Raw genomic sequence first — 21,611 nt, 5'->3', positions numbered from 1 at the left:
GTTTTGGATGGGTCTGTGTCTTGTGCTAAGATCCCATTTCTCAGTCATATACACAATACATGTTATGTTGCCTCTGGATCTGTTCCGGAAGGGAACAACCACCACGTCTCTTCCCAGATGAAATCTGGGAGCAATGTTTGTTAGATGAGTCCAGGGACTCATCCAGGCTCAGTGAGGACCAGTCTTCTGATAATACCCCAGCAGACTTGATATCCTTCCATATTCTCAGATTCTACACTCCTTCATGAAACAAGCTCAACTGACATTACGTTATAGAAGAACAAATATGGCAGGTTGCCGTAACAAAAACAAAACAACGCACAAAGACTAATCTTTTAAAATGTGTCACTGTTTCAGCCTACATGAGGTCCAGAAGAGACCGTGCCGTCAGGGTAATGTGGTTCCAGGTATCCACTCCCAATAGATTGAGGGCCCAGTCATCAAGGATACTGTTACTTTCTCCTCTTCACCTGTGTTAACTCATTCTTCCTTTGCAGAGTTTTAGTGAACTTGCCTCTTACACAAATCAATGTTATGCTTCAAGGCACCGTGCACATCATTCCACCGCACAGGCGTGATGATGCGTATCAGCAGCATATAAACCAGATCAATTTACACATTCAGTCTTGTGTGGAACATCTTTGAGACATACAAACATCTTATACCAAACTGACTTTTCTAAAAAGATAAGAACTGGCTTTTGAATCTCTGACATGATCACCAGACTGATAAACAACAAAACTTTCTAAAGTAGGCAGATTTAACACAGAAGGATTACGAAATTAAGATAAAGCCTCATAACACCATTTTTGTTTTTAAAAATGAAGCATAATTTGTAACTTAAGAAAAAGCCCCCCGTTTCCACCTACTGCAAATAACCTCTAGAATACCTACAGAAAATGAAACAGCCTTACTAGCGCCACGGTAGACTTACCTAGGTGATGCCGGCAAACTTGCGCGTAAAGTTTGAGTCTGGAATGATTGTCACACTCCTCAGTGCCCCAAGGCTGGTTAAACCATTCACTCACGAGCTCATCCGTTAGCTTTTGTGCCACAGTCTTTCCCACCCGCATAATCCCATCACGTAACACTTTGCAGATTGGTTTGTGCTGGCCAAGTCTACACATCTGGTGAGGAAAGAAGAAATGCTTGTAACTAGATGCCAAGCACCTGAATAAGTTACGCAGACTGGTTTGTAGCATAAACCCCTTTACTAGCACGCATCTGGTGGCTTGAACTGCACTTCCGCCAAAACTAAGGTTACAAAGTAATCTTATGTATTCAGTAGTACACAATGTGCATGCTAAAAAAAGGAAATGGTTTTATCTCCAGCCTAGCAATTACAAGAAAGCAACAGTTTCTTTCATCTACTCCTTGCTCTTTAGGTTTGGCCTTCATACCTTAGGTTGCAACTGTATTAATACTAGTGTCACATCCTCTGTGAAATAAGAGAATGTGTGCTGGAAAGAGCAGATGGCAACAAATACCCCGAAATGCACAGAGAATCACAGCATAACTAACTCAATTAGATAGTATTCTTGGACTCTGAAAGCGCAGAAAGTTCTCCAGATGCAAGAAATCCTTATTCAAATAATTGTTACTTTATACAACATGGATTTCTCCCAACTGAACATGCAGTAGAGCAGAAATGACACTTAAGAAGAAATAATTCAGTGTGGTTCCTCTTTCCAACCTCGTATACAGCACTCAAGTCCCTGAAGAAAGTTTTGGCTCCATCGAGCAAGGCCTCATTTTCTGGACACACCACGATATAGGCGACATCCCGATGGCCCCCATATGGGTCTAGCAACAGCCTCTCCCAGAATGGCAAGGAGAATGGAGAGATTGTCAGGAAGTCCTTGTCATAACCCACTAGTAAAGTCGGGATCGGAAGAGGCTCAGGAGATTCCTCAGAGCCTTCAAAGAGAAAAAAAAGAGAGAAAAAAACGTTAAAGCAACTGGTTTAACTGCAGTGGGTTCTCTGTACCAGGAAGTGGGTTCTTGTATAGGAATACTGGAAATCACTAATCCCTTGCCATGCTGAGTCTCCTAGAAGTTTGACCATAGAGTGGGAACATGTATCGAGGCTGTATCACGCCTGATAAAGCATGTTCTCCCACAGTCTTGTTCCTTGGAAAAAATTATTTAATAAAGGAAGAAAGATTTATATTGTACTGAAGAATGTCATAAAATCAAAGTTCAGTCAGCCAAAGAAGAGGGAGCCGATCCAAGCACCATTTAAACTTTCCTAGAAAGCTGCAATAAAACATCTTTCGGTATACTGTAAATACATGTATTGCCCTTCCCGAGGCTTAATCTCATGGTTTCACTTTGTCATAACCATAACCACATCTCACGAGTTCCTATTCAATCAAAACTAATAACAGGAATACATAAAATCTGATTTTACAGTTCTTCATCTACCTCCACTGGGCTGTGCAAATACTAAGTAAAACAGTTAGGCAAACTTATTCCCAGGTATATAGTACTAAGCAAAGTTATCACGATTCTAAAAATTGCCTCCTGCTCCTTTCCATAGGCAGTGCTCCAGAGCACTTGCTGTCACAGCCGAGAGGATTACCGTCCAGTTTAACATGGTATCTCCCAGACACTGTGCTCATTAGAAGAAATACCACTGAAATTTTCAAGCAAAAATATACCCAGTAGTTTCTGCAGAATATAACCCAACTTTATTAAAAAGTCAACATTCAGTAAAAATTTCTGAATCTGTATTAAAGGCTCTGCTACTTACTGTATGGTAATTTCAGTTTTATTCTCTGGTAACTATTGGCAATTCCTAACTCTTAAAGTTACAAATGCTGGAAAAATTATTAGATTAGAAGTACTCCTCGTGAAGCACAATAGCTTTAGACAGGAACTGTAGTTACCACAAGTTGTCCCAGCCCCAGAGGAAAGCAGCAATATATCACAAACACCAAAAGAGAGAAAATAAAGCAAAGCACAATGGAACTGTAGAAAAAAACCTAAGCAACACTGCATTGGTTAATACTGAAATAAATTGCAGGTGAGAAATACATATTTAAAGGTCAGTCATTATTTTGAAAATGTGCACATACAAAACGTATTTTGTAATTTGTATGTTCCAGAAGTGTCACTTAATAGCCAGGAGATACTTAAACTTAAGCTTCTTATTAAGACTATGGGAAACCTTCAAACAAGCAAACCTCTTTGTGGAGAAAACATACCCAGTTTTTGTATGTTTGTATAGCTCAGAAAGCCCCTCTTCCCCATTATGATTTGGTACAATTTTAGCAGCTTCCTCTGTCGATGTTATTTATATACCAGCTAGTTGCAGTACGAGCCAAAATACAGATTCAGGGAGTCTGATGCTCACCCAGCATTTTTGCACTCTGTAAACATTCATCAATCTGGAAGGGTAAAACCTCCACTACGGTATTCAAGCATGTACTTCAAATGCCTTTTAAGGCATTTTAAAGCTGTGGGAAGAGCAGACCCCCCCACCCAAGCCATATGAAGAGCCCATTTGTCTAATGTATTTCCAGAAGAAAGTGCACATTTCTATAAAATCATGCTTTCATTTTAACTGTTGGCATATAGCACAATATATGTACCATAGGTTCCCCGTCCTGCCATCTTATGGAATTGCTGCCAGGTGAGTGGTCCCTGCACATGCTGGATGTTCTCCCAGGTCCTTCCTGTTCGCTTCTTCTGGATGGCATCCTGGAGAAAGGGCTGTAGCGACAGCAGCATGCGCACCACATCCTGGGAGGAGAGCATGCTGATATCCAATACTGCAAACGACAAAGGAGCATCAATCATTTTCAGTGAGGAACAGGATGAATTCTTTTGAGGCGGCAGCATTTTTTGGTTTATTGTTCCTTTGTATTGCTCTTCACAACGCCCATAAAATTTGTACAACTCTAATTAGCTTAATGGCATTTAATGTGATACTTTATGAAAACATTGCTGAAATAAAGCTGTCATCACAGTCCTTTTCACATACCTTTCAATGTTACTGTTGTCCAGCTCAGTTCGTAAAAGAAGTCAGAGCATCTTCAGCATATAAATGGGTAATATTTGATTATAAAATCACCTATTTTTTTTCTTGGTGACACTTTCATACAGAGCATTTCTTTTCTGCTGACTGTTTATACCCTTCTCCAAAGGGACTCTCTCACAATTTAAACCCCAAAGTCTAAGGACAACTGGATTATTGGTACTTTACATGTAATTTATAAAGCCTTCAGAAACCTGCTGTATTTCTAGAATATTTTTAGATATCATTTCCCACATAAAGATTAAGTGGCTCACAATTGGCAAGTTTCAGACAAATTTACAGAGGTCACAAAAATATTCAAAAGAAAAGAAACAACAACTGTTCTGACCCATACCATTGCTGTGAGGCCAAGAATGTACAGTGGCACTTCTTACTAGGGCTTCATCCACTTTTCCACCAGTGGGGTTGTCCACGTACTGCCTGCCTTGCTCAAGGGCATTGAAGCATTCTATCCAGGAGTCGTTACTGTCTGCCTGCAGTCTGTCATAACTCCAGTTCATACACGGGAGCGTCTGACGGTTATTGGAGGACATGTAATCCAAGCAGCTCAGGGACGTGAAAGGCTGTGTGTGCTGATTCTGGAGGAGGAGGAGGAGACTCATTGGAGGTTCCTGGGTCCTTCTGGCTCCCTCTCCCATCTGAGAGATTAAGTTGCTTTGACATATCATCAGTCGTCTCTCTGCAGCTTGGCCAATGTCTGAGGTCTTGCCAAAAATATCCAGCTCATCCTCAATGAAGAGCCCAGAGTTGTAACCTAACTTGCGGTTCATGATGGCACTAAAGCCACAGGTGCAACGGTACTGATCCTCATTGGATGAATCTGGGATGTATAATCCGACATCTGCACCTTTAATATTCATATTACAGGCGCATATACAACAACTGTCAAAGTTACGGTCTTTGAAGATGTTCAACACAGAGTCTGAAAGAATCAAGGTGACGTACAGGCTGTGGGCTTCTGGGATGGGCTGAACAGTGGCTGGCTCCACGGAATTAAGCGGACGTGTTGTAGAAGGGGTAGAAGCAGGTGAACCTTGATCTGTGCTGTCGTATTTTACAGATCCTTGCCCGCTCGCAGTACCCCCACCTCTAGGAGTCCTTGGGGTCCTGGGAGTGCGCGGGGTAGGGACAGAGAAGCGGGGAGTTGCTGGTGATGGCAGGACTCCTGCTCCGCTGTTGCTGGCTGGAGCAGTACTGTTTAGCGTCACTGGAGTATTCATCTGAGGAGTGTTCATCTGAAGATAGTCTTGGTCGGCCAAACTCCCAACACTAGGCACATTGCTACAAGAAGTAAATGAAAAACAGAGGAGTCAAATGCCACCACAGACTGGTTGGTTGGGAACACTGATTTTGTCAAAGCTTATTTTTAAATACAAGGAGATGGTGAAAACCGAAAGCATTCATTGTAACTGCAGTAAAGAAAGAACACCCATTCGGCTCATAACCTTTTACTCATGTCTCTCAACTAAAATTGTAATTCTCAACATGAACACCGTTGTTTCTTATCTGTATAATAAAAAGGTATCATCTTGGGCACTTAGCCCTCTTAAAGATTATTCCCATGGCCTAAAACTCAAATGCTCTTGAGAAGAACCTCTAGATAAATTATCAAGTTAAGATTTTAGGATATTTGTAACTCTTTTAGGGAAAAGAGAAAGAATTGTAGTTGTTGTTTTAAACACAATTATCTGTAACGAGACAGACATTAGTGGAAACATATTTCAGAGGCATAGAAATCTTACTTTTAGAAATCATCACTTTAAATAGCTGTCAGAAGCCACGCACGTGGCACTTATGATATTGCCTCATGGTGGTATGCAACTGATAACAGTATCTCAGATACTGTAAATGCAAATATTCATTTAGGATTACACAGTCTACAGCACAATATGACACATTCCACTACAAACGCTTAGTCCAGTAAAGCTAAGAATCATATTTTTGGGTCATCTCCTGTCAAGACTGGTTTTTATTACTCTATTTCGGTCATTTTCTGCCAAATTCAAGTGACCAGAGAACCAGTTTGTACATTCCCATGAGATCTAGCTTCCCTTTGGAATGACTCGTATCAAGAAACAGGTAATAATGGGGCCAATGAAAAGTAGAAGATCTTAACTCCTCTCTTTCTACATTGCTAATAACTGCTCACTTCTCTTGAAATATGTTCACTACATATTAGGGCAAGGAAAAAGTGTAAGAACTCAGTAAGTCTCTTGATAAAGGAGGGGAAATAGTTTTTTTTCATGTTTGTCTGTTCTTACTGCCTATTTTGTATGTTATTTAAAAGCAGTACTATTTTAACTCTCACATATCATTAGTGACTTGAAAAGGAAAATAGGGAAGACCTTATTCCTTAGAATCCTTTTATTACATTGAACTGATGTATGTCCAACTCAAAGCAAGAGAGGGGAAAAAAATAAATGAACAAAGGTTCGAGGGAGTTCTGAATCTGAAGCAAACCGAACGCCTCAGACTAATAAGAAAAGGTGACCTAGAAACCCTGATTGGCAATCACCACTCTGTCGGAAGCCTGCAGTAATAATCTTCACTCTAATTGGATTACATTGAAAATGAAAGGGGTTTTTTTCCCCAACAAATACCTGAAATTAATAACCAGCTCAGGCCTGGTGAATCAGTGACTATTATGAAAAAAACCCAAGAATTAAATTGCTCCCCAGGCACTATCAAGGGTTTACAATTTCTTTTTTGCAATTCTTTTGAGAACACTGAAGGATCCTTTGGAGCTGGAAAAGAACCGATTTAAAGGACTGACAGACTGATTTAAAGATACAGGCTACTTCCTCTAGAAATGAATGCAGTGCAGCAGGAGACCTTTGTACTACTATTACGCCTTTTAAGAGGTTTTATTAATTTAACGGTGAAAATTCTCGATAGCTTTCAAAATCTCCAGCAATGAGTTTCTTCCATAAACATAGCTAATTTCTGAGAACTGAGTAAGGAACACAAACTTTTAAATTTAATAGCAATGCTTATAGGTCACAGCGCTCTCATACTTGGCATCTTTTCTGTCAGTATTTAGAAAGGAGAGGACAGCATACATCTGATCAGCATCTGTCTGATGAGCAGCTCCATACGTGACCCATTCAGGTTAAATCACAAAAGCACAGAAGGGCTAACATGAGAACATGGAGAAGAGAGCTGTCGCAGGCCTTCTCCAAATTTGAAGAGCCCTCAGAAGGCGAACTGGTATCATCAGGACCGTACATCGTCAGACTGAAGCTCAAACTGAATACACAAGTACAAACAAGAGGGGAGCCTAACTGCAGGCTAGAGAACTGGACACTGAAATGGGAGGACAGAGACCTGAAAGGTTAAGTGCATTAATTTTTCTACCCTAACACTTCCGGTTTATGTTGAATTACAGTATTTTCCTGTATCAGAAACAGCAATTAATTCAAGTACCACGTGTTCCTGTTCTTTTAAAAGCACTAAGAGTGCAGTGGACACACACTGTAACACCACCGATTTCCAAAAGCTGTTTTTAATTCGCATGTTCCTACTATCAGGACTTTTTTTGATCTCGGACAATGACAAATTTAAAAAGTTTAAAATACATTTGCAGGTTATTTTATGGTTCTGGTGCATAGTAAAGGACTGGTAATATATGCAAACATGTTAATAAACAAGCCGCTTAAGGTATGAATATGACAAACTAATTTCCTACAAGACTGTACTTACTTGTAGCCATCTCTAATGAAAGTGGCTGCAGGCGGCAAAGGAAGTTGTTCAATTTTAGGAGGAACAGCCCAAGAAGGCCTGAAAATGCAGGCATCTGGTATCTTCAGAGGTAGGAGGCACTGACTGGGCAGTATCTTCAGTGGAGCAAATACGGAGGAGCCCACAAAAGGTTGAAATGATGGAACTTTGTGCACGTACGAAAAATCCTGTAATACCCAAGTGACATTGTTTACAACAATGTGGTAAGGTTGCTCTTTATATTTAGATATTTATTTTTAATTAAAACCTATTGTATTGTTTGAAGACTCTACAACTGCATTTTTTCCCAAAATTAAGTATGTTTATTACTTCTACCAAACTTTCAAGAGCAGTTCCTTCAAGGAAACTCAGCTGAGGCTCCTTGTTACACTGAGACGCTATACAACTTCCGTGTCAGTAGATTTCACAATTCGGTCAGACTCATTTAAGACAAGCTATCTTTGAAAAGCGAGTAGTATACTACAAGATTGTCATACTACCTAACTTTAAGCACCTAATTTAGGCACTTAGAAGATTGATCTTTGCAAGACTTCTCTACTGACAACGGAGAGAGAGGCTGAGTCACCGTGGGAAGAAACCTTAAATCAGCCTCTCTGAAATGACCCCACATTGGGGAATAATATAATCCAAGTAATAACAGTGGACACTTTACACATGCCAAATATTAAATATAAATATATAAACAATCCAGTGATCATAATATTAAATATAAATTAAGTCCAGTCAAACTGGACTTTGACTGTCATGTTTGTTTGCAGAGAATGATGACAAGAACTTCAGCCAGAGTTTCTAGAGCTATTCCAAGTTTCTTTCAGAAGAAAAGAGCTAGTCCTTTTGAGGCACTACTGCAAAGTAAAAATCATTATTAAAATAGTAACAGTAGTCTCTCAGAATTTCAGTACTTAACATCTCGTTAGATCTTTGCATTTTTTCCCTTGCACCTTGTAAAGCATTGAGAGATGAGAAATGTGTGGATTACTATCTTCAGCTGCTGAATGTTCAGCACAAGAAATCTACTTACATGTTGTCAAAATGATTAGCAATGGGTTTAGGTGCTTGTTTCCCCCACTGGTGTATATGAGCAGGTGTGACACACTTAAAAGCAAGTAAACTGTGCTGTTGGAAATGTTATCAGGCAGAATTAAAATATGTATTTTAATACTCCTAAAATGGTTGTGAGGGAGATTAAAATATCTTCAGTGTCAATGACACCCTAAAATCTGTTCCCACTCAAAAACTTTCAGCTCAACAAATTCCAATACAGATTTTCTTTCCAGGCCCAAATTATCCTAGTCTTAAGCAAATAGTTTACAGCACAAACAGAAGAAAAAAAACCAGCAAGGTCCGTGGCAAGGCAAAGTCTTACAAACCTTATAAAAAACTTAATTCAAACTTCTATAATGGTATAAAAACTGATATATGCGAACTATACAAGGCAAATGGATAGCTGTACTCCAGCAAAGCCTCTAAGAAGATGCCCTTTCTTATCGTGCCTTCAGGTTATGGAGTGAGGATACACGGGAGAAGAGAGCTTGCAATAACAAAGCAGACTTGCTACGTACACCTAGCTTTCCCGGTGGTTAACTGTCTTCACGAGGGGCACACTAACTCCCTTACGCTTTTGCAAAGTCTCTCTTTCCCAACAGAATTGTTGTAAAAGCTCTCTACCAGCTCAGCCCCTTCGCAGGCATCGGCTTAATTTGCAGCCCTGTGAGTTGGTAACCCCTGGGTCTGACTAGACCCACTTCATCATAATACGGAGACGTAATCCCTGAACGCAACAAGCTGTCTCACTTCCTCCCAGGGAGGGGGACTTCCTCCTGCCCCAGGGACAAAACCGAACGCTCTGATGGAGAAAGTCACCCTGTGACTTGCCTGTGCTTCACTTTCAGTCTGCCTAAGGTATACTGTTTCTGCCATGCAGGAAAATTCACTAATTCACAGCTGACTAAATCGTTTATACTAAGATAAATTTACCCATCAGTATTCTCATATTGATATATAGCCACTTCTTGTCCATGCAACTGCAAGTGCTGTATCTTTCTGTGTATAGCACTCTCAGCAATGCAGATGCTTAAAAATAAGCCTTCAGTTAATTCCAACATTCACAGGAGCACAAAATGAGAGGAAAGGAGGTGGTGTTGGGGAGAGAAATGGCTGCTGAAATAGAAGGAACGGGCTGTGGCAGATTAGGGACAGGGTGGGCCCGAAGGAGAAGAATTAGGCTATAAAATCAAGGGCTGGGGACTACCACGAAGACAGAGTTATAGCGTGTATCTCCTCTTTTATTACCTGCGTACAAATGAGCTTGCTGCAGAACAAGGTGATGCGTACTTCTACACAGAAATGTGCATTTTTAAATTAAAAAAACCCTCAGGCTATATGCATGGAAATATGATAACGATAACTCCTGACAAAGGTGACAAAAATTGGCCCAAAAAGTTAAGTAATGCAGAATACACACAAGCAGGCAGAATGATTTCATCTTACCTCTTAACCTGTGCTAAAGATGGAACAATGAAATACAAATCAATGTACACTAGGTGCTTATGTTAAGTCCTTTTATGTGATGCTATGGAAAAATGGATACATCTTGATATGTAAAGCCGGGGAGGTGAGTACTAGTACCCAGCAGCAGAGTCCCCATTTAAAAATAGTTCTTTACTCAGATACACTATAGGACTCAATATAGGAGTAACTATGTGACATTACCTGACCTGTGTTATACAGAAAGTCAGATAAGAATGGTCCCATCTGGCCTTAAAACTTGTGAAGTAACATCAGCTGAAGAAGAAACAGAGCAAGTTCAACCCCTGGGCTTTCTCAGAGATTTTCAACCCTAACCAAAAAAGGCAACATTTCAGAGAGAAAAAGGCAGCCTTTCTACATGCATGATTTTATCCCAGCTGCATCTCCAGAGACTGGCAGCAAGGAGTGGCTATACATAAAAGGTGCTACAGAAAAATTATCTGAAGAAATAAATCATTTAACTGCTACTTAGTCACAAGTATGATGGTTTTTCATATACGTACATTCTTTCTGTTAGGCACAGGGCTCATTTCACATACAATATTGTTTTTTTTTCCTGAGAACAACCAAAAACATTACAAACATAAAATTACGAGAAGAAAAATACCTATAGTTAAAGTCAGGGAAACAATTAAAAAGCTCTTTTACTAGAGAAGAATTTTTTTTCCAACTAAAGACTGATAGGTACTTTTTATGGATCCAGTTCACATTTGTTAAAGTAGTCTGCTACACACACTACAATACATGTGACTCGTTTATAAAAATCAAAACATACACAGACGAGATTATAAAAATACTGCATCTTTGGCACTATACCTTAATTTCTTCAGGTTTAGGGCTACCTAGTCCATCTTCCACCTCCATTTTAAACTCAGCAAGCTGTGTTGGAACCATATTGACCATAGGACTTTCCATCATTCCCAAGGTAGTCACGGTCTCCGAACTTATTCCATCTTTATAATTCATTACCGGGGAGAAGGCAGGGTGTTGTTCTAAAGAAGGTGGCGTTGGGAACATCCTTTGGAGATCTGCCACAGCTAAATATGAAGAAATAATGCACTGTTAATCATTAAAATACAAATTCTCAAGGAAACTCAATAAAACAGGAAGTGACCGACTCAATAATAGCTCTTATTTCATTAGTTAAAACCTATCAAGGGTTCTACAAACTTACCGGAGTTCTGACAGCAATATAAATCTAGACGAAAAGTTAACTCCTAGGGATAAATTCCAAAAATTCCTAGGGATACTTTGCAAACTTATGATTCAGCAGAAACAACAAACTGGTAGATACACAAATTCTATGTAAAATTTTAACAGCAACAAAAATGTATCTCATAATACAAGAGATTAATTGACATTAATGCAAAGTTCACCCCAGCAACTGTTACTAAGGAGCAGTTTCTTCCCTTTTTTAGAGCTGATACCGAGCCCTAAAATGGGACGCTTTTGGAGTTAGTGTGCACTTAGCTGCATTTTTCCACTGACATACAGTCATTGTAGTCTCATTTGGTCCATAGCAACATAACTCCTGAAGAGAAGACGGGCTACTGTTGCTAACACAAACATAGGCAATTTTGCTCAAGAATCAGACTGCCAGGCATCCAAAAGTGGTTCCAAAAGTGGAAGCCACAAAATTATAATTTTGCATCACAAGACATTAAGCCAGGAAAATCCCTAAATTACTCCTCAGTAAATGATCGTAATGCAATCATCCATAGTATATTTTTCTTTTTTAAGCAAAACAAACAAACAAAAAAACCCAACAAATGCTTTATAAAGTGTAATGGAATCAAACAAAAAATTCAGAACAGTCTTCCATTTTCTCCCCAGCTAAATTCTTTTTCCTTCCAGCTACCAGCTTCTGTATGTATTTTGCTTAAAATTCAGGGTATATGCTATCTTTTCCTGACTTGGATTAGGACAGATATTCTCTGGACATAACCATCACTCTGGTGAATTCACTGTTAAAATACTCAAATTATAGAAGTGTAAATTCCCATAGGTGTCTCTTCTTAAACACTTTTTCTGACAGACTAAATGCCCAATTCCATTTCCATTTCTATCCATACATCCAACCCAAGTTGATAGGACACAAGGACATAATTGTATTCAATAACTTCTGCAGCCTACAGATTATGGAAAATTCATAAATAAATACAGATGGATTTCTGACTGGTAAACACTGTGTTGTGGAAATCCAAACTGGTGAAACATAGCACTACTCTCAAAATCTAACTGAAAAAGACAGAAATATGCGATGGACTTAAAATTCTATCTAGTATACAAATACATACACTAACAGTACATTTTTGTAGGATGCTGCAACCTCAAGATGTCTCTTAACAGAGCCAAAACCTGAATTTTGTTCTTTTGTGCACAGAGATGAGACAGCCAGTCTATATAATTCTTTAGACAAAGTGAAACAACTCAAATAGGTGAAGTCCTCTACAAATGGAGTTCTGTTGATAATAACGCTCCAAGCTGAACCCAAAGTCTTTCACAACCTGGAGTAGTAGAGTAAATAATGGGCTATGAATTATTCCCGCCCAGGTTTTTTGGGTTTCCCTCCTTCTCAGTCTTTGAATTTAAAAGACCTTAGTCTTGTCCTGATACAGGACAAATTAATGTTGAAAACAGGTTCAGTAAAATGGAAGAAACGATTTTTCACCCAATGCTAGTATGAAATATAAGCTTCAGGATGCCAGCTGGATTAGCTACTGCCTCTGTTTTTCAACAAAGAGAAGTGTGCTTTCTAAATTGGAGAAAGGGGGACAGGAAGGAAGGTTAAAATGAAAAGTGGTCAGTAGGACTTTATTATGATGTAGAAGGCATTTCAGTTCCCTGCAGATACTGTTATACCTCGACAGCTGGTGTCAAGGGGACAGCTACAAAACAGAAGTGGAGTGTATCTACTTAACTTGTTTCATATAGCTCTATAGTATATCATATTCTCACACTCAAGCTCACTCCAGCTAGCAAAATTCTGCAGTGCAGATTCATAAAAAAGTTTAATTACAAAAAATCCCCCAACCCTACAGCAACAGGCTAACTATCGTTATTCATTTTCATGTGTGTCACGCTTGAAAAAGCTTTGCATATTTTAAAAAGCTATGGATCAACTAAACCTGTCAAAATCCAATCTCTGTATACTTCAGACTTCTACATTTGAGTAAATCAGCACAGCTTTTATGGGTCCATAAAACTCTGACTCATCTCCTTCAGACTGTTTTTTTTCTTCTCCTCAATTTGTTCTCATTACCAGCTGAAGTTAATGAGAAGGCATTAAAGAATGATTTGCAGAGAGATTTGATTTCTGCTTATAGCGGCCACAAAAAAATCAAACGTTCTTCCTCCTCACCACTAAGTAATTTGTAATTCATAACTTGATTGGTTAGTATTATACCAAAAATACTCACCCTCCTCTCTCACACATACATACACACATGTCTCTTTCATCTCAAGAGAAACACCACCTACATAAATAGAACCATAGAATCACAGAATCATTTAGGTTGGAAAAGACCTTTAGGATCATCGAGTCCAACCGTTAACCTAACACTGCCAGATCCACCACTAAACCATGTCTCTAAGCACCATTTCTACATGTCTTTTAAATACCTCCAGGGATGGTGACTCAACCACTTCCCTGGGCAGCCTGTTCCAAAGCTTGACAACCCTTTGGGTGAAGAAATTTTTCCTAATATCCAATCTAAACCTCTCCTGGTGCAACTTGAGGCTGTTTCCTCTCGTCCCATGACTTGTAACTTGGGAAAAGAGACCAACACCCACCTCGCTACAACCTCCTTTCAGGTACAAGAAATACAAGAAAGGCCATATATCTCAGAGAGTAGAAGTTATCATTCCCAATAGTTGTTGGCATTGTCCTTAGAAAAAAGCCCTATTGTTTTAATCTGCGTTTCATACATTTTTAGCATACTAAATTTAATTTCTAACCTTCCTGCACTCCTATAGCCTTCCTTGTACATGTGCAGTGCCTGCACAAGCATCACTTCTACCATAACCATCTGTAAAAGGTCTACAATGGGTCTTCAGTTAGAACCTAGTTCTTCAATTTTAAACATGCACTTCCACATCTGTACTAAACCCTGGAAGTGATTTTAATGTGAATTTGTTGAATGCTGAATGCAGTTTTCTTCCAAGACGGGTTGCACCATAATGGCCAATTGGTAAGTCACAGCTTTAAGTTTTTTCAATTCTTTAAAAAGAAGAATGATTTATACTTAGAGAGGGATGTGGTTTAAGTGACTAACTGAGATTAAATACTGAATTGAGAATAAAGGGGATACCTTCTAAATGCAGATTTGTAACAAATCCCTCCCATAGTTCCAATCTAAGACAATAATGTCAAAAGAAGAGCATCTCAAAACTCAGTAGGCACATTAAAAACATATGTCTGTATTACCATCCACTGTTTTCATTAAAATCTGTTTATCCTCTTTTAATATTGGCACCTGGTAATTACAGAACAAAATAAGCACGCTACTTCCTAGTTCTGAAAGAGTGACATTATGGGCCTCCTACAAAAAAATCTCCTTATAGCTACCATACTGCCTTTAACTGTCAACAAAGTGGCAATCGGTTGTTGCTACTTACTTGGTGGGTAAGGTACTGCTGTTCTACCATCCTTCCCTACAGGGCGTTCCTCAGACCCTACTGCAGGCATTTTTGATGACCGGAGAGCTGGTGATACCGCCTAAAAGACAAATAATCACATATCATATTAAAAAATATACAAAATACTAGAATTTATACGCTATTAAAAGTTCTGAAAACTGTCTGAATGAGGTTTCACAAGAAAGGAAAAAGTGTACTTTTTTACTTTCCCATCTGCTCCCCCCCCCCCCCCCCCCCCCCCAAGGAATCTGGATTTCTTTTTCCTCTCTTTCAACACTAAAACAAAGTCTCTGAAATATTCGCCTGTCTATACACTGCCCCTGTCTATATACACACAAATTATACTGAAAATGTTACCACAAACACTGAGCTTGAAATTAATGCGACTACTCTACTTGCTTCCATGTTTGGACTGCTCTAAGATAATCATGAGAATATGGCACTGAGAGTAAGAATGCCACTAACAGACTACTACAGGGGACGGCTCAACACTTGCAAGGTTTAAGATGGGAAGAACATTAGGTCTGTCCAGGCCAACTTCACAGAAAAAGGTAATTTTTTATTTTGACAGAACAGTCCTCTAGTAGATTTGCATATTAACTGCGACATCTTAAGTGCAGTTTGTGTGGAACCACAAAAGAGGGAGAAGTGGTAAATAAATTGGTATACTTGGAATGTACTGCTGAGAACCAGACATTAGACTTTTAAATGCTATTATCTACTATCAGTCAGTTTAGGATCACCTTCTGTATCGGTATGGTTATACTAGATTAAGCTTAAAAATAGTAATTATTCAAATGTTTGCCTTTCCATGTGTCTTGATTTTTTTCCCTAGTAATTGATGTACATCTGATTTTCCTTCTGTTTTTCCTAATATTCAGCAACTATTCCGCTTTGCACTGAAATAAACTGCTCATAGAAACAGAAAGAAACATGCTTCAAAGAATTACTGAAATTCAGCAAGGTTGAATTTATTTTTCTTTGGGCAGCTTCTCAGACAAGGTAAAAGAACAAATCACCAGTTAATGAAACTAGGATCTTTTCCGTAACACTCAAACACACACAAAATACAGACAAAAGCTAAGGACGACACAAAACTCAATGTAATGCATTTATAAAGTAACTACATTGCTTTACCTATGGACGTAGTCTTATGGCCTGTCTATGCAATGACTGAGTCAGCAAATCAGGTGTATACAGGTTCCCCTCACAACTGAAAAACTGTCAGACAACACAAGCTTTGATGTTACCTAAATGACCTCCTAATATTCCTGAATTATAGACAGTGATGATTTCTTTCTTTGACGGATCTCCTGAAAGGACACCTCTCTTTGCTAGCAGTTCTTCCTAGTTAAAATCCAAGCCTGCCTACTTGGAAACTCTCTCCTATCTATTAGGGATAATCGCTCCCCACTAGAATTCCATCCTCCTCCTTTTTTTTTTGCCAAGGTTTAACTCTACAGAATACTCAGTCCTACAAAGACTTACTCCAAGCTCATCTTCATCTGAATTGTCAAAGATATTATCTAGATCATGAAGTGATGGAGCCAGATCTGTCACCTGTGTGAGGCTACCAGAGCCTACTCGGCCTGCAGCATTGTCTTGCCGGGTATCTATGAAAAAGAAAGGGAAAAACACATGAAAAATGGGAGCAAAGTTATGAAATCCAAAATAGCTTTTTTTTCAATTTTACTTCTCACTCTAAACGGGGGACAAGCAAGAATCACTGAGGCCCCTTTTCTATGATGTAGCCTAGAAATAGCCTTGCAGTCCAGTTTTAAGCAAGCACCGAAGGTCAACTGGGAATGAATGAAGGTAGCTACTGCTCAATTTTAATATTCTAATTAAAAAAATAAATAAATAATTTGTTTTATTATAAAAAGGACGAGCAGAATCAAGTGTTTTCCATCTCGGGAGCTGTCTATAGCTCATGTTACAGCAAAACGTTCAGTATGTGATTCTTCCTTTCAGATTTTATTGTACAGCTTTGAGTATTTTTGCTTTGTAGAGCAAATTAAAGAGCTTTTACTCACCAGTCTTAGGAGCAGAACTGAAAATAGACATGGCATCTTTTCCATCAGGAACTGGTGTAGAATGACCCGTTGTGGGGATTTCCTTGGTACCAATTCCATCTTCTGACTATACAAAAAAACCCAGGAGTTTTTAATGAATATTACTTTAAGCTATGTAAGAACAACTGTTTTCCTATGTCAAGCCAAACTCAGGGTTCTGGATTAAATAAATGCTCTGAGAAGCAAAAAAAAGCAATTTAAGAAAGGAAAAGAACACAGTTGTCTGCTGTTTATCTGCATATCAGGAAAAACATCAAGTAATATTGTGTATGACTTACAAGGATTCCATATACATCACGTAGCTTTGATAGCCAGTACAGATAATTACCCACCTCAATTTCTCCAGAAAACACATCATCTAGAATTTTAAGCATGGTGGCTACCCGCACAAGAACAAATGAGTGAGTAGCCAGACAATGAAACAGCTCCATAATGGGTAAGATACATAAGAATTATCATGCATACAGGGAAGGTGATGACCAAAGAATAGTGATCAAATTGTTTTCTTTCACATATGGAAGAACACCTCTAAGGAAATGTTCAAACTGATATAGTGTCCCTGCCACAAATCCTCTCAGCAGAAGGCTACACTAATTTCGCTCAAGGGAAGAAAAATAAACTTGGGCTAGAGAGATCTGAGCTTTGCAATGAGGTGATATGTCAAGCTGAAGCAAGCAAAAAAAAAAAAAAAAAAAAAAGCCCAGCAAATTCTTTCATCTCTACAAGTGAATATAAAGATCAAAATATTTTATTTCTTAGCTTAAATCTGGAATCTGCTGCTGGTCAAGCTGAATATATGTAAGCAGGAAGTATTCCTTGCAACAGCAGTGTTTTCATATACAAACAGGTTCAGAGGGATGGCAACAAATACCAGTTCAAAAATACCATACTGAAATGAAGTTTTTTCCTGTGACCCAGTGGAGGAAAGAAATACATAATCTCTCTGATTTTGATTTGTGAAACAGGCTTGTGTCTTCCTGAGAGCTGTAGAGCAAATGCTGTGCTACAGTACTGTAAGTCCAATAAGAACATTAATGATAAAGACTCTGGATTTACATGTTACCTTGTTCTTTTTCAAAGGATCTTTCTCAGCCCCAAGTTTGCATTTTTTATTGCCAGTGAAGCTGTACTTTATATCACCATCTTCAAAAGTGTAAGGATCACTAGCGTCTCCCAAGCCTTCTCCAGGTTGTTGCAGTAGAGGCAAGGGGTCAAGATAGTTCAGTGCCTGCACTGGTTTCTGCTCTTCCAAAATTTTAAACCGTTTATTAGGTTGTGCTAAGAGCCTGAAAGTAAAAATAAAGAAGCAAACAAAGCCATCATGAAACTAAACAAACATACCTTTTACAGCAAAGAAAAATAACAGCTCTTGAGATCTGTAGCTGTCACACACAAATACAGCCCATGTCTCACTCCATTCTCCTTGATCTAGTAGAAATACTTTTTTTCCTCAAATAAAGGATGCATTTGCCTACATTTAGTATTAAACATCTTACTGTATTAAGAACTACTTTGGGACAATGAAAACAGGAATTAATCTTGTCACTATATAAATCAAAATACTTTGAAGTACACATAACCTTTTCAGCCTAGCAAACTCCGTTGTAATTACCAAACCCAATGTTGTCATAACTCAAAAATTCTTCCTCAATTAGTTTCAGCTTACACATTTTCATTAACTACTCTCTTAGGTACATTTTTTCTATGCATTGTTAAAATGCAAAAGTAATTTTTAGGCCATCATAAAATTAATTTAAATTCTCATGCCAGAGTTAAATAAATATCTTTGCATAAAAGAAAATCCATGTTTAAAAAAATAAAAAGAGAAAGAGACAGCTAAAAATTTAGGTAGTTCATGTTCTTCATGGAGGAAAACACTGTATGTTAATTGTAGTTTTACTAAAGTAACAATTTACGAGAGATAAGCATTTGCTCTTTTCTGTGTACGGACCAGAGAGACTGTTAGGGTTTTCAGTTTCAATCCTTCAGAGACTGAAATTAATAGGAAAGTTTCTATCAATTTCAAAGATCCAACAGTGGGTTTACAAAACAGCAGTATTATTCTGTAATATAGTATCAGCTACTACTTACAGAAAGCATGGTACAGTGCAATTTATTAAACCCACACAATTGGACAAACCACACTGAAGTGCCCCTACAGTGCCATAAACAGAATTTCACTCAAAACCAAGCATTTATGTAGATGGAAGGTTGCATAACTAAACATAGATTTTCTTTTTTTATAGGATCAAAAGACACAAGCTTAATAAAAGTCTTACATTTGCTCAAATTACTGTGATATAGGTTACAAAAATATTAATCAGTTCTTACAGTGTCCAACAGAAAGCCAGATATGACAAAAATAAGATATACTACATACAATAACACATTTCTGTTTAAGTATTTAACCTTATCTCCAGCATACATCACCTCTGATGTTACAGTGAAGCCTTCTGCTTGTTTCAGTTTCAACTGAAAACACAGTTTGGTTGCGCTTATAATTTAATAAAACCACCAGTCAGATCCATTCACCCTCTTACCGTTTCAGTGCAGTGCTGTCTGAGTTTATTTCCATCTTGGCATCGTATCTCTCACACGGAAGATCTGGTGGCCTGAACTCTGGATCGTCACTTGATGGGACACTATAGGTCCTCCACATATCTAGTGACTCACTGTTCTGAATTATCCCACAGTATAATGCTGTCTCGCTGACCTCTGCCATCAGAGGTAACCTCTGTCCAACAAGGACTGTCCTATCATCTAAGCTGGGCAACGGCTGAAGCTCCAGCCCACTGCCATAGAGTGCTGGGTTTACAGGTACGGAAGGTGGGTCCAGGTTCTCTGCTTCCTGACCTCTTGGCTGGGGGCTAAGTGTGGGAGGCAGAGGGGAAGTAGGGGAATGGGGTGAATCCATAGGATTCATATTAATTTGCTTGCTTGGATTTCTAGCAGGTATAGATAGCGGCTTCTCGTATTTTCTGGAATTAGGGACTTCTAAAGAGGGCTCCATTCCTGCTAATCCCAGTTTCTGCCCTGATGTGTCCTGCTCCATGCATAGCTCTTCAGTCACAGAGGGCCGATGGTGAAATGGCATCATAGGCCTTTTTTGCAGTTTATCTCCTTTTTCCTGTCTCTCTGTTGTTTTGTGCTTTGAAGAGGCGGGAGGTGGCAATGATGAAGAAGATGATGTTCCCACGCTGAATCCTGGCTGATTTATCGTTGGGGGTCGGCTGGAGCCAGCAGCACAACGCTGTTTGAAAACCTTGTGCCTGAAAGCAGAGGCGGAAACAAGTCACTGCATAGTTTATACTGTTATCTGATCTAATGGGAAAAAACCCCACCCCACAACCAACCAAAGAACAGCACTAAGAAATCGTATGTCTATTCCTGATCTTTTAACAGATTCTGGAATGGTCACATGATCTGGACCATGTTGTCCAAGCCAACTTGGCTGCCGCTTCTCTGACCTATAAAATGGAAAATGACAGTCTCCACAAAACAGCATTCAAAGGCAAGATTTAATGTTTATAAAAGCCTAGTACTGCTCAGATGAAAGGCAATATAACAAAAAAATCCAAGCTACTGTTGCTTTCATTACCCTAAAGAAAGATAGCCTTTCAAATAAAATGACTGCTGTGGAACTACACCACTACTCTTGCACACTCTTGAGCATCTGTTACAAAAGATACAGATCGAAATTGTTTTAGTTATGTTCACAGGCGCAACACATGGCAGGATGCTTTCATGGTAGTTTTCTCCTCTGTATCAGGTAAGGAAAAATAACTACAACTCTAGTCCAAAACCAAAACAAAACAAAATGAAAAAAGAAACTACCAACTGATGAAGAAAGCATGAATAAATATTTTAAAATATTCAAACCAAAAAATGCAGTAACATTCAAACTTATTACTGGCTTCATATTTTAATACGGCTTTTTTCAATTTGTCTGAAGACTGGGAAGCACAGGACTGAATTTAAGTGTTTCAGTATTTTCATCATATAGCTGATGGTCCCCAAGGATGTTACAACAGGGACATCTAACTCTGTCCATATTTTTATTGGCCTTTTTTGTGTTTGGGGTTTTTTGCTTAGTTGTTTGGGTTTTTAAGCTAAACAGAATTGAAAGATGTATTGTGCTTAATATTTATACCTGTTTAAAGTTAAATACCATTTCAAAATAAATCATCCCTATTTTTGTTTATAAACAAAGATACCTAGGACAGCAACAAAACATTTCACAAAACATATGATAAGGTTTTTACTCACAAAGATAAACTACATTATCGCAAGTGGACTACTAGATTGAAGAAAACCAATTCTGCTTTTATGAGTTAGCTATGAAAACATCCAAGTTTTATAGTACACAGCGGCTGTCAAATGGTACAAATACAACTTCTTGTACTTGCTACATCTTTTTCCTGTAACCATCCATGTCATGTGGTATTGTCCTGGCTTTCTTTGTGGGCTTTGCTGTTATCAGGACATGTTGCAAATTCTCTGCTGTAGCAGATGGTCTTTAGCTGCAATCACCCACAATGTGGATGGAGCTAATGCCCTAGTAACTGAAGATTTGCCTTAAGCATGTTCTTGTAACA

At 38.7% G+C, this 21,611-nt stretch overlaps 1 protein-coding gene across 1 annotated transcript in view; it reads right to left on the bottom strand.

Moving 5' to 3' along the window:
- Window positions 1-21,611, bottom strand: part of MED13L (mediator complex subunit 13L) — a 203,658-nt gene that overhangs the window by 24,814 nt on the left and 157,233 nt on the right. The window contains exons 10-20 of the mRNA XM_049806858.1: window positions 19,557-20,285; window positions 18,080-18,302; window positions 16,978-17,083; window positions 16,433-16,557; window positions 14,924-15,023; window positions 11,123-11,343; window positions 7,739-7,944; window positions 4,374-5,320; window positions 3,594-3,773; window positions 1,694-1,917; window positions 935-1,127 (exon numbers count right to left, since the gene is read on the bottom strand). Of these exons, the coding sequence (XP_049662815.1) occupies window positions 935-1,127; window positions 1,694-1,917; window positions 3,594-3,773; window positions 4,374-5,320; window positions 7,739-7,944; window positions 11,123-11,343; window positions 14,924-15,023; window positions 16,433-16,557; window positions 16,978-17,083; window positions 18,080-18,302; window positions 19,557-20,285 (3,254 nt within the window). The remainder of the gene's footprint in view (window positions 1-934; window positions 1,128-1,693; window positions 1,918-3,593; window positions 3,774-4,373; window positions 5,321-7,738; window positions 7,945-11,122; window positions 11,344-14,923; window positions 15,024-16,432; window positions 16,558-16,977; window positions 17,084-18,079; window positions 18,303-19,556; window positions 20,286-21,611) is intronic.

This window comes from Accipiter gentilis, chromosome 7 (genome assembly GCF_929443795.1).
Source record: "Accipiter gentilis chromosome 7, bAccGen1.1, whole genome shotgun sequence".
In the NCBI taxonomy this organism is placed as follows: Eukaryota; Metazoa; Chordata; class Aves; order Accipitriformes; family Accipitridae; genus Astur; species Astur gentilis.
This window is presented reverse-complemented; position numbering and strand designations above follow the sequence as displayed.